This window comes from Oxyura jamaicensis, chromosome 1 (genome assembly GCF_011077185.1).
Source record: "Oxyura jamaicensis isolate SHBP4307 breed ruddy duck chromosome 1, BPBGC_Ojam_1.0, whole genome shotgun sequence".
In the NCBI taxonomy this organism is placed as follows: domain Eukaryota; kingdom Metazoa; phylum Chordata; class Aves; order Anseriformes; family Anatidae; genus Oxyura; species Oxyura jamaicensis.
This window is the reverse complement of record NC_048893.1, coordinates 141,304,817-141,319,613: the sequence shown is the minus strand read 5'-3', so window position 1 is coordinate 141,319,613 and position 14,797 is coordinate 141,304,817. Positions and strand designations below refer to the sequence as shown.

The window sequence follows — 14,797 nt, the reverse complement described above, 5'->3', positions numbered from 1 at the left end:
GGGGAGAACCGGCGGGCCTCGGGGCTGGGGCACGGCGGGGACTCGCAGGCCGTGGCCGGGCTGTGTCCGGCGGCGGGCAGCGGGGTAGCTCCGTGCTGCAGGCACGGGGCTGTGGTGCCGGCTGCTGGAGGCTGTGGTGAGCCCGGGGTCAGCCCCGTCAGGGGCTGGAGCCGCCCGCCTTGGGGCTTGTGGCTGATACTTTGTATTTGAGGCTGCTCCCCGCGCTTGTATGAAAGCTGGTGTTGCTCCCTAGGCTTGTTCTTCTCCTAGCACAGGCTGAGGTCCCGCAGGGTAGTGGGAGCGCTGCCTCCTTCACGTCTCCGAAGCCATCCGCACGTGCCTCAGGTCTTGATGTCCCTCCGAAGTGTTCTCGGACTCGAACCCACGGCACCGCATCACACAGCAGCGTCCTGCCTGGGTCTGGTGTCTGACGCGCCCCAAGCACCTCGGTCAGTGTCACTGCCCAGTTAGGTCAGGGTATGCGCACCTATTTTTCATGTCCAGTGATGTCCACACAGGCCCACCGCTGGTTGCTGGTGGAACATTGCACATATGGGTTGTCTGGTGGCTGGCAGGTGGGTTGTGAGCACACAGGTTCCTGCGGACCCTGAGGGTTATGAGAGCATGGTGCTGCCTCTCTTGCACCCAGGGCATTGGGGCTGACCCTTTCACCTCCCGCTGACCCTCTCACCTCCCGCTCTGCTGCACCATGGGGATGGTTATGTGCCGCTGCCTTTGGAAGCTAAACTTGTGTTCTGTCAGCCACAGCACAGGGATGTAGCTTCAGGAGAAGGATCACGTTGCCACCAGGCTGCCGACTACTTCTTGGCACTGCAGCAGTGTGTCACTTTCCCTTTTGCTTAAGCACAACAGTAGCCTGGATCCGCTCCCGCTCGTAGTGACAACGATGCAGCTGTGTCCAGATGTCTTGTGCTGGGAACAAGCTTTACAATCAACTATCTTCATTGACAGAGGATGTGGCTGAACTGTTTGCCTGCGGAAAAACTTCCAAGGTTTGCTGACAAAAACAAATGTCCATCTTTCCTGTGCAGTGACAGTGCTCGTCAGAATTGCGAAGGTGGACCTCTGTAAAGGGAGGAGGGTTATCACAGCAGGAGCATTCCTAGGAGTATGGGCTTACTTCATCCTTTGTTTCATGAACCTAATAACCGCTGGAATGACGTTGTGCACATCAGTAGGAGGTTGCTGGAAACCTCCACTTCATGCTAGCGCGTTGCCTGTCATTTTGAGGTTGTGTGGATGGCAATGCCATTTTTAAGTCACCCTAGGTGTGCAGAATCCAATGTGGGCATAGGGAATCATTTAAAATACAGGACTTTCTGAGGGCTTTCCTAGCTGCACTGGCATCACCAATGTGTGTTGCATGTCCTCGTTCTCTGCTTGTGGCTCTCCAGGGTTGATTCTTTATCAAGAGGAAAAGAGGAACAGCTTCTCTGTCAGTGAGAGCCAGGATGGTCTGATCTTGAAGAATGATGCGGCAGGCAGACTACTTGTTGCAGCGTTCTAAAATTCTGCATGTCACGTTAAAAACAACCTGTAATTTTCTGTACTCGCAGGCAGCGTAGATCTTTAGCTTCGAGCCCTTCGTTGCTTCCCTCTGGCACTGCCTCATGACAATCATAGCTTATCCTTTGTACAGGAGAAATGCAAGGATATATTAAATGTTGCAGTACCGAGTGTAAAATGTTTATTAAAATAACAATAATCTGAAACGATTAGTGGATGTGTAGCTATGGAATTGGAACGAGGTTGAGCAGCGGAGACATTTTGTTAGCTGCCAGAGTCATTGTGTTGTGCCACCCACTGGCTGGATGCTTGCTGGTGCACGGCGTCTCCTGCAGATTTCTTTTGTACCACTGGGAGGTTTTTGAGAGGCGTTGGGAAGTGAAGCCAGTTCCATAGTGGGGCCCTCATGGGTGATGGGGTGCTGAGTCCAGGAACTGGCTGAAGTGGCCGTAAGTATAACCTGGGAAGAAACAAGGCCTGTCTGCTCTGTGCATTACCTTGGGCTGTTGCTCAGTCTAACGTGAGCACAGCAGCGGTTGCTGATGCTCTTTGGCTGCCCTCCGTGGTTGCCCTGGAATAGACACAGTCCCAATTTGCAGTTCTCTCGTTGCCTCTGACTCCTTGGATACTAATTCTTTCTACCAGGTCATGGCCTCAGTCTCTCATGTTGAGAACCAAGCAAGGAAAGTAGTGGTTATTGCTCTTTTCTCAGAGAGGTTTGGGCCCTCATTACCGATCCTTTTCCCATGCTGAGGAGGAGTTGTTCTTTTGTGGCAGATGAGTTTGGGGCCAGGGCTGTGGTGCAGGGACACGAATTAGTAAGAATCTTTAACCTCTCTGTGAAGAGAGGGGAAAGCCTGTTGCTGGTGGTAGGAACCTTTGAATGTAGGCCATAGACATGAGCGGAAGAAGGGGATGAGGAGAAATGTCTGGTGGAGCAGCAGCAGAGGCTCTTCATGTCTCAGGGAAAGCCTGAAGAAGTCTTGGTTGCCTTTAGCTAGAACCTGGTATTACAAGCTCCAGAATCTCCGCGCTGGTTTCCTCTGTAATCAGCACTCTGTCTCGAAGTGAAGGCAGGATGAGGACACAGGACAAGCATAAATGCTGGGCTTCAAGCTTCTGCTCCAGCTACAATGTATTCTCAGACTAGATAATGAGTGCTGTTCGGCTGTGTGTGTGTTCCTTTCCTTGGTGTTGCAGCCAAGCCAGGGAAGTAGGAGGGGGTGTGGAAATAGCGGGTAAGGGAGATCCAGTGCGCTGTGTGGTCCCGTGGGTATGAGCTGGAGCAGCAAGGAGCTAGGTCCCTTCGATGTCCGCAGTAAAGCGTTTGGGTAGAAGGAGCGTGGTCCATCTCATTTAGCGTTGCCCAAAAGATGCTGCCGAGCGCGCGTTACATCACATTTCATCCAAGTCCTTGGCCGTGGAACCTGGTTATGGAGCATATGGCTTCTGGCTGGCCCAAGACTGCTTAGGAAACAGTGACGTGCTCTTCCTCAGGCGTTTGCCCAATGAGGCAAGGCAGCATCTGAGGCACGATGCAGCGCAAAACAAGTGCTGGTGCAGGGGCTGAAGGCAGAAATCTCTAGAAGTAGATTGACTAGTCCATAGAGTTGTGGACTAAGATGCTGCAGTACCAAAGATGTTGCACTCAGTATTACGTAGGGATGTCAGCAGGAGAGGCACTTTCTGCAGTGACTGCCAGCTGCAGCCTGCTGGAGTTACAAAACCAAAGGTGGTGCGTGGTGGCAGTGTAGGAGAAAGCACCTCAAACTCTTCAACATTGCTTTGTATGGCAGAGGCTTGAATGTCAACCCTTGAACATCTGGAGGAGCAACTGAGGAAGTGCCTGAATCACAGAATCACAGAATAGTCTAGGTTGGAAGAGACCTCCAAGATCATCGAGTCCAACCTCTAAACTAACACTAACAAATCTTCCACTAAACCATATCCCTAAGCTCTACATCTAAACGTCTTTTAAAGACCTCCAGGGATGGTGACTCAACCACTTCCCTGGGCAGCCTATTCCAGTGACTAACAACCCGTTCGGTAAAGAAGTTCTTCCTAATATCCAACCTGAAAGTTCTCCAATGCCACAATCATCTCCTGGTCACAAAAGCTTAGCAGCAATTTGGGCAGCTTGGGGAAAGGAGCCAGGGACCTTTTCTCACTGGTGCATTTAGAAAGAAAATGGAAGCTGAAGTAAAGTAAGGTAAGGCTAAATAAAAGGATAGGATGGGAGGCTGGGGACGGACTCTTTGTCAGGGAGGGTAGCAGCAGGACAAGGAGTAATGACATTAAACTAAAATCTAGATTTAGATTACATATTGGGAAGAAATTCTTCCCTCAGAGGTTGGTGAGGCACTGGACCCAGGTTGCTCAGAGAAGCTGTGGGTGCCCCATCCCTGGAGGTGCTCAAGGCCAGGCTGGATGGGGCTTTGGGCAACCTCGTCTGGTGGGAGGTGTCCCTGCCCGTGGCAGGGGGGTTGAAACTGGGTAGGCTTTGAGGTCCCTTCCAACCAAAACCTTTCTGTGGTTCTGTGAAAAGAGTGGAAGAGACTGCCTGGTAAACTTTGTTATATGTTGTGATAAACACAGTTTGGAGAGACATTTTTTATTTTGCTCTCTAGAGGGAAGAAAACAGAGAATTCAGGATTACCACAATTTCACATTCTCTTCCAGTTCTGAAAACGTGGTTAGTGCAGTATGTTGTTATTGTCCTAATTATGTTCTGCTGAGATCTGGTTAAAGCATTCTTGTTCTATAGCTCATATGATCAGTGGCTTTAGCTTTCAAATTGAAATCTCCCCTGTTACTGCTCCAAATCCCCCAACCAAAAACACACAAAAACAACAACAACAAAAAACCCACACTAATTCCTAAGGACTTTTAGGACTTTTGGAGTGTTAGGACATTACTTGCTATGGGTTTTTCCAACAAGTTGTTTGCAGTTGCAGAGAAATAGGCCATTGAGCACTATTGGCTTCCTGTTTTCTTTTTGTTTTGTTTTGATTTTGATTTGTTTTGTTTTTTACTGTGATATGAAATTTGTCATAAGATGTTGTGAAGTGTGTTGTGGTCAACAATGACTGTGTTACGGACTGTGTTTTGGTGGGTTTTGCAACTTCTGATAGTGCTGGAAATCAGCAATTTATACCCAAAGGGCCCTTCCAGTTCAGACGCTGTAGAGCTGTGCAATGACTTCTCGTGTGTAGATGGCACCCAGTCAGATGCTGTTCATTTCTCTCATACATAAAGCAAGATGCCTCTTCAGGCTCTACCCATGGCCACGATTCCTGATTGGAATACGGTCTCATTTCTTTGAAAAGCTGCCTATTCCTGTGATTTAATGTAAACTGTTTTTATGTAGCGCATGCTAACAAGTTATTCCTTGAGCAACTGAACTGGTGAACCTTTATTTCTTGTGGATTCGTGCCCCCTGCTCCTCAGCTCCTTCCCCTTTCCTATTTTTTGCTGTGTCCGTGTCCTGCTTTAACAGTACTGCTACTCTGCCTTCATTCTGTCACTGCTCCAAACCAGCTCACCTCTGCAGTATTTTTAGTTCCTTCCCTTTTTCCCTAATTATAACCCGAGCCAGCCACTGCTTGTTCTGCACGCTTTCCGACTATTTGCACACTGACCATTCATGTACTGATTACAGGCTAAACAGAGACAGTGACTGTTAAGTGAAGTCTTCATCCTTTACCACCTCAGTGGAGACATTTATTTACCTTTCTACTCTTTTACTGAGTTTCACAAAAGTTGTGCAACCTGAATCTGTATTGCTTTGTCCAGTTTGGTTGGCATCCACTGAAGGGCAGCGTGTTTGTGATGTCTCGTTTCCGTAAGAAACCAGGGTTAAAAATACTTAAGGAATAATTGAAGAAAACTTGCATTAGATACACATTTTTAGATTTATTATTCTAATATATGTGTTTAGGCAGGAAAAATAATGTCAAATTGACACAAAAACTTGTGTTTTGAAACAGCGTGTCTTATAAAAACCCCAGATTCGGTTGGCATGTTAGTATGTAATACCTGTTTACTTTGAACCTATAAGGAAAAAATAAACTAAAATGTTCAATTCACATGAATACTGAGAAATGTCCAAATATGCTTTTTTAGCATAGCGATAACTCTTGTGTTCTAGGTGAAAATGACTTACGCAACATGGTTAGTCTTTGTTTTCTGTTTATTGCTGTAGCTAATCTGGGTAACTTTTTGTTGTAGGTAATGGAATCTAGCCAAATCATTAAAATTTATTTGCATTTCAGATGCTGCATTTCTTTTTTTTTTTGAGGTCTAATAAAAACAGTAATTTTGAGAATTTTCCATCCCATCGCCAAACATGTTTTGCATACAGAGGGCTGTCAACTGCACAAATGGGAGAAAAGTCACTGCTTTTTTTCTCTTTTTTTTGTAGCAACAGTATTTTTTTGGTGGTGTTAGGGCAGCAAGATGAAAAAATAGAATGGGAAAATATTGTTCTCATAAGGGATAACGTTTTTATGAGCAGCAACTTTTATTTTTAATGTAATTAGTGAAATGAAAATAGGAAAGAAAGAAAAGAAGAAAGAAGAGCCTCTGCTTTATGTTACTGTTTTCTCCTTGAAATTCTTTTTTTCTGGCTTTATCAAAACCAGCTGAGTTGTTTTGAAATTTTATGGTGAAGATGCAGTTTTGAAATGGTTTTATTTCAGTGGCACTGTTTCAAAGTACTTTCTGATTTCAGTTTACACGCATAACGTAAACAAAAACACTTCCAATCTGGGAAGAAAGAACAACTGAGAAAGCAAGTCACGTTTATCAAGCGGAATCTAAACTTAGCTCTTCATTACCTGGGTTCTTATGGTTTACTTGTGGAGTTTTTACATCGATAGGAAGGCCTGCTGTTAAACACAGGCTTTGTTTTCTGCTGATGTATGATGATTTGGAAAAGGTGGAGAAGCCTATATTTGGATTTCCTTATGGAGTAGTTGGTGCTCCTGCAAGAGTAATGCTTTCTAAAACGGGGGGAGGGAAGCACATTCAGGTATTTAAGAATGACAGATAGCTGAAATTAACATTGAGAGCTAACTATACAGATTTTTTCCCTTTATTGCAGGAACTCGGAAGCTTGCGCTTTAAAGGGGGAAGTGCTGTGAACACCACTACTGGCTGTAGAAAAATGGACATGTTGCAGATACTGCGTAAAACCACAGAGCGCTTAGAGTGCGATCACTGCAGCTTCAGAGGAACGGACTATGAAAACATACAAATTCACATGGGCACTATACACCCAGAGTACTGTGATGAGATGGATGCTGCTGGCTTGGGTAAACTTATATTTTATCAAAAAAGCGCAAAACTGTTTCACTGCCACAAGTGTTTTTTTACCAGCAAGATGTATTGCAATGTGTATTACCACATCACAGCACAACACGCAGCACCGGCAAAATGGAATGAGAACAGGAAAGAACAGGTAGAAGGAGATTCCGATTCCTCCAAAAAGGGTGGCATGTCAGAGCCACAGAAACCTACCCTTTCCCCCGAGTCCCGCAAAGCTGCCCTTTCTCCTGAACTCCCCAAATCTGAACCTGTTGTTTCCCCCAAGCTTCAGAAATCATCAGGGTCTCCAGAGTCCCAGAGGTCAGCTCAGGGTACTTCCTCAGACCTGGAGAAGTCAGCCCAGGCCCCGTCCCCAGATCCAGAAAAGTCATCCCAGGCTGCATCTCCAGATCCAGAGAAGTTAGCCTCAGCTGTGTCCCCTGACTCAGAGAAACTGTCCCCTGCTGTGTCCCCAGACCCACAGAAGCCAGTCTCTGGTGTTTCCCCAGACCCACAGAAGCCAGCCCCTGCTGTTTCCCCAGACCCTCAGAAACCAGCCCCAGCAGTGTCACCAGAGCCCCGCCGCCACTCCCCAGCGGTGTCACCAGAGCCCCGCCGCCACTCCCCAGCAATGTCACCTGAGCCCCGCCGCCATTCCCCTGCCGTGTCACCAGAGCCCCGCCGCCATTCTCCCGCTGTGTCTCCAGAGCCCCGCAGGTACTCCCCAGGTGTGTCCCCAGAGCCAAAGAAACCTCCTCCAGCCGTGTCCCCAGAACCACGAAGGTATGCCCCGGCTGTGTCTCCAGAGCCCCGGCGGCACCCTGCTCAAACGCGCAGGCCTGCTTCGGCTTCCTCTCCTGAAAGCCGGAGGCCTGCTCCCGCAGTTTCACCGGAGTCATGGAGACCTGGTCCCACTGCTTCCCCCGAACACTGGAGATCTACACCTCATGAGATGCAGAAGTCTTCTACTGTTTCTCCCTGGGCTTCAAAGCCCTCCATGTCCATAGAGTCCCGGAGGTCTGTCCCCGAGTCCCGAAGGTCTGGCCCTGGTGCATTGCCAGAGCCTAGGAGACTTGTTTCTGACTCGTGGAAATCTACGTCCTTTTCTGAATCCCAGAAGTCCACTCTTGTTTCTTCTGAGCCATGGAAACCCATCTCATCTGTTTACCCTGAAGGCTGGAAACCTGTTCTGTCCCCCGACACGTGGAAGCATTCTCCCTCTGTTTCTCCTGAGCTTCGGAAGTCTAGTCATGCTGTTTCATCTGACTCTTGGAAGCCTTCTTTCTTCTCTGAGGTTCGTAAGCCTTCTGCTTCGGTGTCTCCTGAATCTTGGAAACTCTCTGAGTCACGGAAATCTATGTTTTTTTCTGAATCTCAGAAGTCCACCTCTGCTGCTTCCTCTGAGGTTCAGAAACGGGGCCATTTCTCTGAACATCGGAAAAGAGCTCTGTTCCCAGAGTCACGTAAATCTAATCCTGCTGTTTCTACCGATGTCCAGAAACGTGCTGTCTTTTCTGAACCTCAGAATCAGGTGTCTACATCTGTTGCTTCTGCTGAAGGCCATAAACATGCCTCATGTTCCGAAGCCCAGAAGTCAGCTCTTGTTTCTTCTGAGGTCCAGAAGCATGCTCTATTTTCTGAAGCCCATAAACTTGCTCCCATTTCCCCTGAAATTCAGGAGCATGCTTCTTTTCCAGAGTCTCAGAAATCAACTTCTCCTGAAATTCACAAACATGGCCTCTTCTCTGAGACCCAGAAACAGTCTTTTTGTGTTTCTTCAGAAACCCCCAAACAAGGTATTTTTACTGACTCCCAGAAATCTGCTGTATCCCCTGATAGTCAAAAGCAAGCTGTATTTTCTGAGATGCAGAAACCTGCTGCTTCTTTGTCTTCTGATATCCAGAGACACCCTGAAACTACTGTACCTTCTGAAATCCAGAAAAACATGCTGTTTTCCGAGTCTCATAAGTCTGTTGCAGGTTTTTCCTCTGAGCCCCAGACGCCTAGTGAGTCTGGTGAGAGTGACTTTCTTTCTCAAAGTTTAGATGATCAGAAACCACTGGATGACTTGTTTTCACAGGATGAACAATCCATGTTAGCCAAAGAATCACCAGAAGACATGTTATACTCGTGCCCGAAAAAGAAGCCCAGGAAGGAAAACCAGGAGAACTCGGATTCGGAACTAAACAGCAGCGAGTGTGGAAAAACAGAGATGGACTCGATGGATATGAAGGAGCAAGAATCCAACAGTGACCAAGAGCAGTATGATATGGAATCGTCTGATTACAGCAAAGAGAGCAAGATGGATGCATCTACTCCCATTCAGCCGCAGTGCGTGCTGCAGTTTACCGAAGAGAAAGAGGCTTTCATTTCTGAGGAAGAAATAGCAAAATACATGAAGCGTGGTAAGGGAAAGTATTACTGCAAAATTTGTTGCTGTCGTGCAATGAAAAAAGGTGCTGTCTTGCATCATTTAGTCAACAAGCATAATGTTCAAAGCCCGTACAAATGCAAAATATGTGGCAAGGCTTTTCTCTTGGAGTCTCTTCTTAAAAACCACGTTGCTGCTCATGGTCAAAGTTTGTTGAAGTGTCCACGGTGTAATTTTGAATCAAATTTTCCCCGAGGCTTTAAGAAACATTTAACCCATTGCCAAAGCCGTCATAGTGATGATGCACCTAAAAAACATTTGGACAGCCTTGAACCACTTGAAGAACAAATTTAACGTGTTTTTTCCCTTGTGCTAGAAAAGCGGAATTTACAAAAGTGTTCCAAAAGTGTTGCTGTATGTTAACCGAGTAGTTTAGCTGATCTGACAAGTCAGAAGATGCATGGTTTATTGTACTATGTTTAACTTGTCTTATAGCTGTTTTACTGAAATGATTTACAAATGACAAGAGTCATTTTAAATACATGTTCATGTCTTTTTATTACCCATCAGTAGAGTCATTTTATTTTTTGGGATGTACTATGTTTTTGAAACCAAAATGGATACAATTAGTTTTGTAAAGATTTGTAAAACATACAGGCAATTAAGGACTGGAGTGGCAAGGAACCCTTATATTTCCATGAAGAATGAACATGTTTTTTCACATTTGTTAAATGTCTTATTTTTTAAAATGTTTTTATCAAATTCTTAAAATGAAAGTTCTTACCAAACTAAATGTGAATGAGCCAGGCATGAGTAACTACCAACTGTTCGGGAATGATTCTGCTCTGAGGTTGTAATTGAGTGTATAGTCATTTGTGGGAAATTTCTTGCACTCAATTCTTTGTCTTTTCTCAGATTTTGAAGCATCATGGTACTGATTGTGATTCTGTATTTTGACCATGTTTGAAGCATGTACTAATACACATTAAATTGATGAATTAACGTCAAACTGTATAGCTCAACATTTTCTCTTAATAATTCAGATGTTTGTAACGTCAGAAAAAAATTAAATTCTTGTATCTGGTGAAATGTAATGCTTTAATCTTTTAATAATAAAAAAACAAAACACTGAACCTGGCATTGGCCATTTCTTTTACGTCAGATCACGAGCAAAACCTTTCATGTCCAATGTATTTTAAACTCCTTTGGCAACAGAAGATGCAAAATTACCCTGGAGTTCTGCTCCAGTCTTAAGCCCAGGAAAGCAAGGTTTGCCTAAATTCCTGGTCTGCTTCAGATTTTTTTTATTTTTATTTTTTAAGATTTAAATGAGGGAAAACTGGAATGTGTACACTGTTATTTTGCATGCTTTCTTTTGTGCTATTTGCTTATTAATTCTTAAAAAAAAAAAAATTCAGCAGGAGCATGGATTATAAGTGGAGGTAGTTCAAGGAAAGTTTCATTTTCCTCAGGCTAAGTTTTGCCTAGACTTGAGCAGTTGTAAATATTGGCGTACAACATGATGGTGGTAGGTTGTTTTTTTGTTGTAGTTAAAAAAAATAAAAAAAATCAAGGAAGGACTTGTTTGACTTGAAAGTGGTGTGTGACCTTTACAGTTTGATGCATCACTGCTGACAGCTGCTTGTTTCTCAGCCATGATCGTGTACTCTGATCTCAGGGAAATCCATCATCAAGGCTCAATGCTTTTCCTTTTTTTTTTTTTTTTTTTTTTTTTTTTTTTTTTTTAATAACTGACTTAATATTAATAAGTTGGACATTCCTGGTGTGTGTATTTTGGTGTCGCAATTGCTGTTTCACCGTTACTTTACACAATACTAAGTTTGAGGTCCTTAAAATGTGTAGTAAGATCTGCTGGAATCTGAACTGACTGAGCTAATTTCTCTAACGAGCTATAGGACACCAATAAAAAGATCAGGTTGGGGACTTACTGTTTCCCTCTCAGAGGACCTGTTGTAAATGCTGAGGAGATGGGGGTGAATATTCTGAATATAAACAGTGATGTATTGACTTATATTTTGACTTAAGAATAAAATACAAGTGAAGCACTTCCAAGAATTACCAATGGAATAGTTTGTTTCAATTATGCCTATTGCTATACTTCAGACCTTGGATAATCTCTGAAATAAAGTTGAAATTTTTGCTAATTTTGTTTCGTATGTTAGAGTACAAAGCATAGAATTAACTCTAATTAGCCCACCAGTGTAATTTAAGCTCATAGATTCATAGGATATCCCAAGTTGGAAGGGACAAGGACCATCGAGTCCAACTTCTGGCTCGACACAGGCCTAAAAATCAGGCCATGTGTCTGAGAGTGTTGTCCAAACACCTCCTGAACTCCGGCAGGCTCGGTGCTCTGACCACTGCCCTGGGGAGCCTGTCCCAGTGCCCGACCACCCTCTGGGTGCAGAACCTTTCCCTATCACCCAGCCTGACCCTCCCCTGTCCCAGCTCCATGCCGTGCCCTCGGGTCCTGTCGCTGTCCCCAGAGAGCAGAGCTCAGCGCCTGCCCCTCCGCTCCCCTCGTGAGGGAGCTGCAGGCCGCCATGAGGCCTCCCCTCAGCCTGCTCTGCTCTGCTCTGGGCTGAACAAACCAAGGGACCTCAGCCACTCCTCATATGTCTTCCCTTCCAAACCCTTCACCATCTTCATAACCCTCCTTTGGGCACTCTAAAAGCTTTCCTTCTTTCTTATACTGTGGTGCCCCAAAACTGCACACAGTGCTTGCGGTGAGGCTGCACCAGCACAGAGCAGAGCAGGACCATCCCTTCCCTTGACTGGGCTAAATTCATGTGGCTGGTGATTGTCCAGCTCCCTAATTTGTTCAGCTCTTTCTGCAAGGCCTCACCACCCTTGACGGAGTCAACATCTCCACCCAATTTGGTATCGCCAACGAACTTGCTGAAAAAACCTTCAAGTCCTACATCCAAATTGTTTGTGAAAACACTGAGGAGGACGGGTCCTAAAATGGATCCCCGGGGAACCCTGCTAGTGACAGGTTGCCATCCTGATGTAACCCCATTTACAGGAAACCTTTGGGCCTGGCCTGTCAGCCAATTGTTCACCCATCTTATTATGCTTTTATCTAACTGTATTCTGGTCATTTGTCCAGGATACTGTGAGAGACAGTATAGAAAGCTTTACTGAAATCCAGAAAGATTACATTGACAGGCTTCCTTTGGTCAACTAGCTGGGTGATCTTGTCATAGAAGGATATTAAGTTTGTTAGACACGACCTTCCCCTAGTGAACCCATGTTGGCTCTGACCAATGGCTGCATTGTCCTTTAGGTGTTTTTCAGTAACTCCCAGAATAATCTTCCCCAGTTTCCGGTTGACTGGCACCTTTTCAAATTCCCAATATGGTTGAAAAATAACTGAGAGATGTCCCACAATGACATCAGCCAGCTCTCTGAGTACCCTGGGATGAATCCCATCAGGTCCCATGGACTTGTATCCATCCAGGTGGAGCAGCAAATCCCGCAAAAATCTGGGGATGACTGGAAGTTTATCATTTCTGTAGGCATAACCCTCCAACTCAGGGCAGCTGGGGTCCCAGAGCCCATCTGTTGAAAACAGAGGCAAAGAATGCATTCAACATCTCTGCTTGGTCTATGTTCCTGTTTGTGAGGTGGCTGTCCTCATCAAGTATTGGACCAACGTTTGCTCTGGTCTTCCTTTTCCTGTTAACATATTTAATAAAACTTTTTTATTGTCCTCCACACTGCTGGCCAGCTTCAAGTCTAACTGAGCCTTGGCCACTTGAATTCTCTCTCTATAAAGGCGAGTAGCATCCCTGTAGTCCTCCCATGTCAGCCAACCTTGCTTCCAGCGACTGTACACTTTTTTTTTTCCCACCTAAGCTCCTGAAGAAGAGCTCGGTATTATGCATTACTGTCTTACTCATTCCTGTTCTTTAGCAGAGGGATCCTTTGGGCTCAGTACTGTGTAGTTCTAACTTCAGTTTCCCTTTGGGGGTGGAGTTTGGTGTAGAGACGTGATCAGGTCAGGAGATAGTAACTGGGGCAAACCCCCAGAAGTTTATTTACAGTACAATTATTACAGACACTGCAATTCCTTCCCTCTCTGAATCCTGCGGGCTGCTGCTGCCTGACAAAAATGTAATTACATACCTTAGATGTATGAAGACATCTCTCTGGTGTTCCCCCATCACCAAAAGTCTATTTATAGCCTATGCTGAGACATGCAGTAGGCAACTGTATTTCCAAATACAGTACCACAGTCTTCATAGTGTATGCAGTGGTTCCATAGGTGATACACACAGCTATGAAGTGATTACCTTAGTAGGAAAAAAATAAGAAATAATAATAATAAAAAAAGAAGCCTGTTTGGAACAACAGTTTTAGGGTATAGAGAAACTGTAGAGCTCCTTTTGGAGTGGAGCTGGAAAGGGGTCTCATTTAAGCAACAGAGAAGAAAAAAAAATAAGCTTGGATTTTCCATTGATTTATTTTATTTTATTTTGTCATGCATAATAATATTTTGGGGATTGAATATAGCTGGCTGTATGTATTTAAAATTTATTTCCCTCTATTTGTACATTAATATAATTCTTGTTTACTCTCATGGCATTTTAGATGTAAGAAATCTTGTAGAAAATATAATTACTGAAGGTTTGCTGCCTCTGGACTTACAGTTTTGTACTTTGGAGGTTTTTTTTTTTTTTTTTTTTATCACATCCTGACTGTCTTGTGATGTAGAGCATATGCTACTGACATGAATGCACTGAGGTCACCACAGCCATATCGCTGAGCTCCTATTTACGTATTTTTAAAAGGAGAAGAGGGGGAAGAAGTTGAACTGTTTGCTGCCATGCTGCTGTTATGACCTGTTTTGAAGAAACTTGCATGTAAGTAAGTTGCGGTCAAATAATTCTGTTTCTGAAGTATAGGCATGCAAGAAAGGTTTTTGGCTTAGTTTGCACGTGGGGAATGAGAAAGGTCAATTAAGAGAATATCAGAGCTAGATAAATCAATTTAAAATTTTAAGAATGCAGTATTTATGAGAAACTAAGCACAATGATGAATGTGTAGGGTTGCAGCTAGCTGAATTCTAACCTTTCTGTTTATGGTTTGTAATAGTCTTCAAAACCACGATTATATACTTTAAAAATACGTAATGCATACGAACATTTCACATTGCATTTACAACGGCTTGAGTTTTCCTCCCTGTAGGTTGGCATGACTTAGTTTAACATGTACTAAACAAACAAACAATAAAAGCAGTTTATAAGTGATTTCTTGGTCAAATGAGAAGTGAAAATTTGCTTTTCAACTAGTAGTACAACCCGCCTGGACATGGATCACAACATCGATCGCAACACATGGGCATCGATCAGTTACCTCTAAACATCACAAACACAGGCATGCTAGGCATACTTAACACTGAAAAATTGTATATAAAATATCTGTAAGTTTTCAGTGTTATTTTGTAAAACTTCTTAGCGTGGCTTAACTGCATATCATTTGTATATAAGCAATTGGAATGCATTCTGTGGCTTACTACTTTATATGTCCTGTGGACTGCATTTCAGAGCAGAAAGAATCGAGTTAACTGAG

At 44.4% G+C, this 14,797-nt stretch overlaps 1 protein-coding gene across 4 annotated transcripts in view; it reads left to right on the top strand.

Moving 5' to 3' along the window:
- CHAMP1 (chromosome alignment maintaining phosphoprotein 1) overlaps positions 1 to 10,331 on the top strand; it is a 10,561-nt gene extending 230 nt beyond the window's left edge. Inside the window, exons 1-3 of one of the 4 annotated variants that reach the window (XM_035317280.1) lie at positions 520 to 1,013; positions 1,578 to 1,699; positions 6,629 to 10,331. In XM_035317280.1, the coding sequence (XP_035173171.1) occupies positions 6,692 to 9,556 (2,865 nt within the window). In that variant the 5' untranslated portion in view covers positions 520 to 1,013; positions 1,578 to 1,699; positions 6,629 to 6,691 and the 3' untranslated portion in view covers positions 9,557 to 10,331. Of the gene's footprint in view, positions 1 to 519; positions 1,014 to 1,577; positions 1,700 to 6,628 lie in introns of those variants that run through there. The other 3 variants (XM_035317288.1, XM_035317259.1, XM_035317269.1) reach the window with 3 other exon arrangements.
- The last annotated feature ends 4,466 nt before the right edge of the window (positions 10,332 to 14,797 follow it).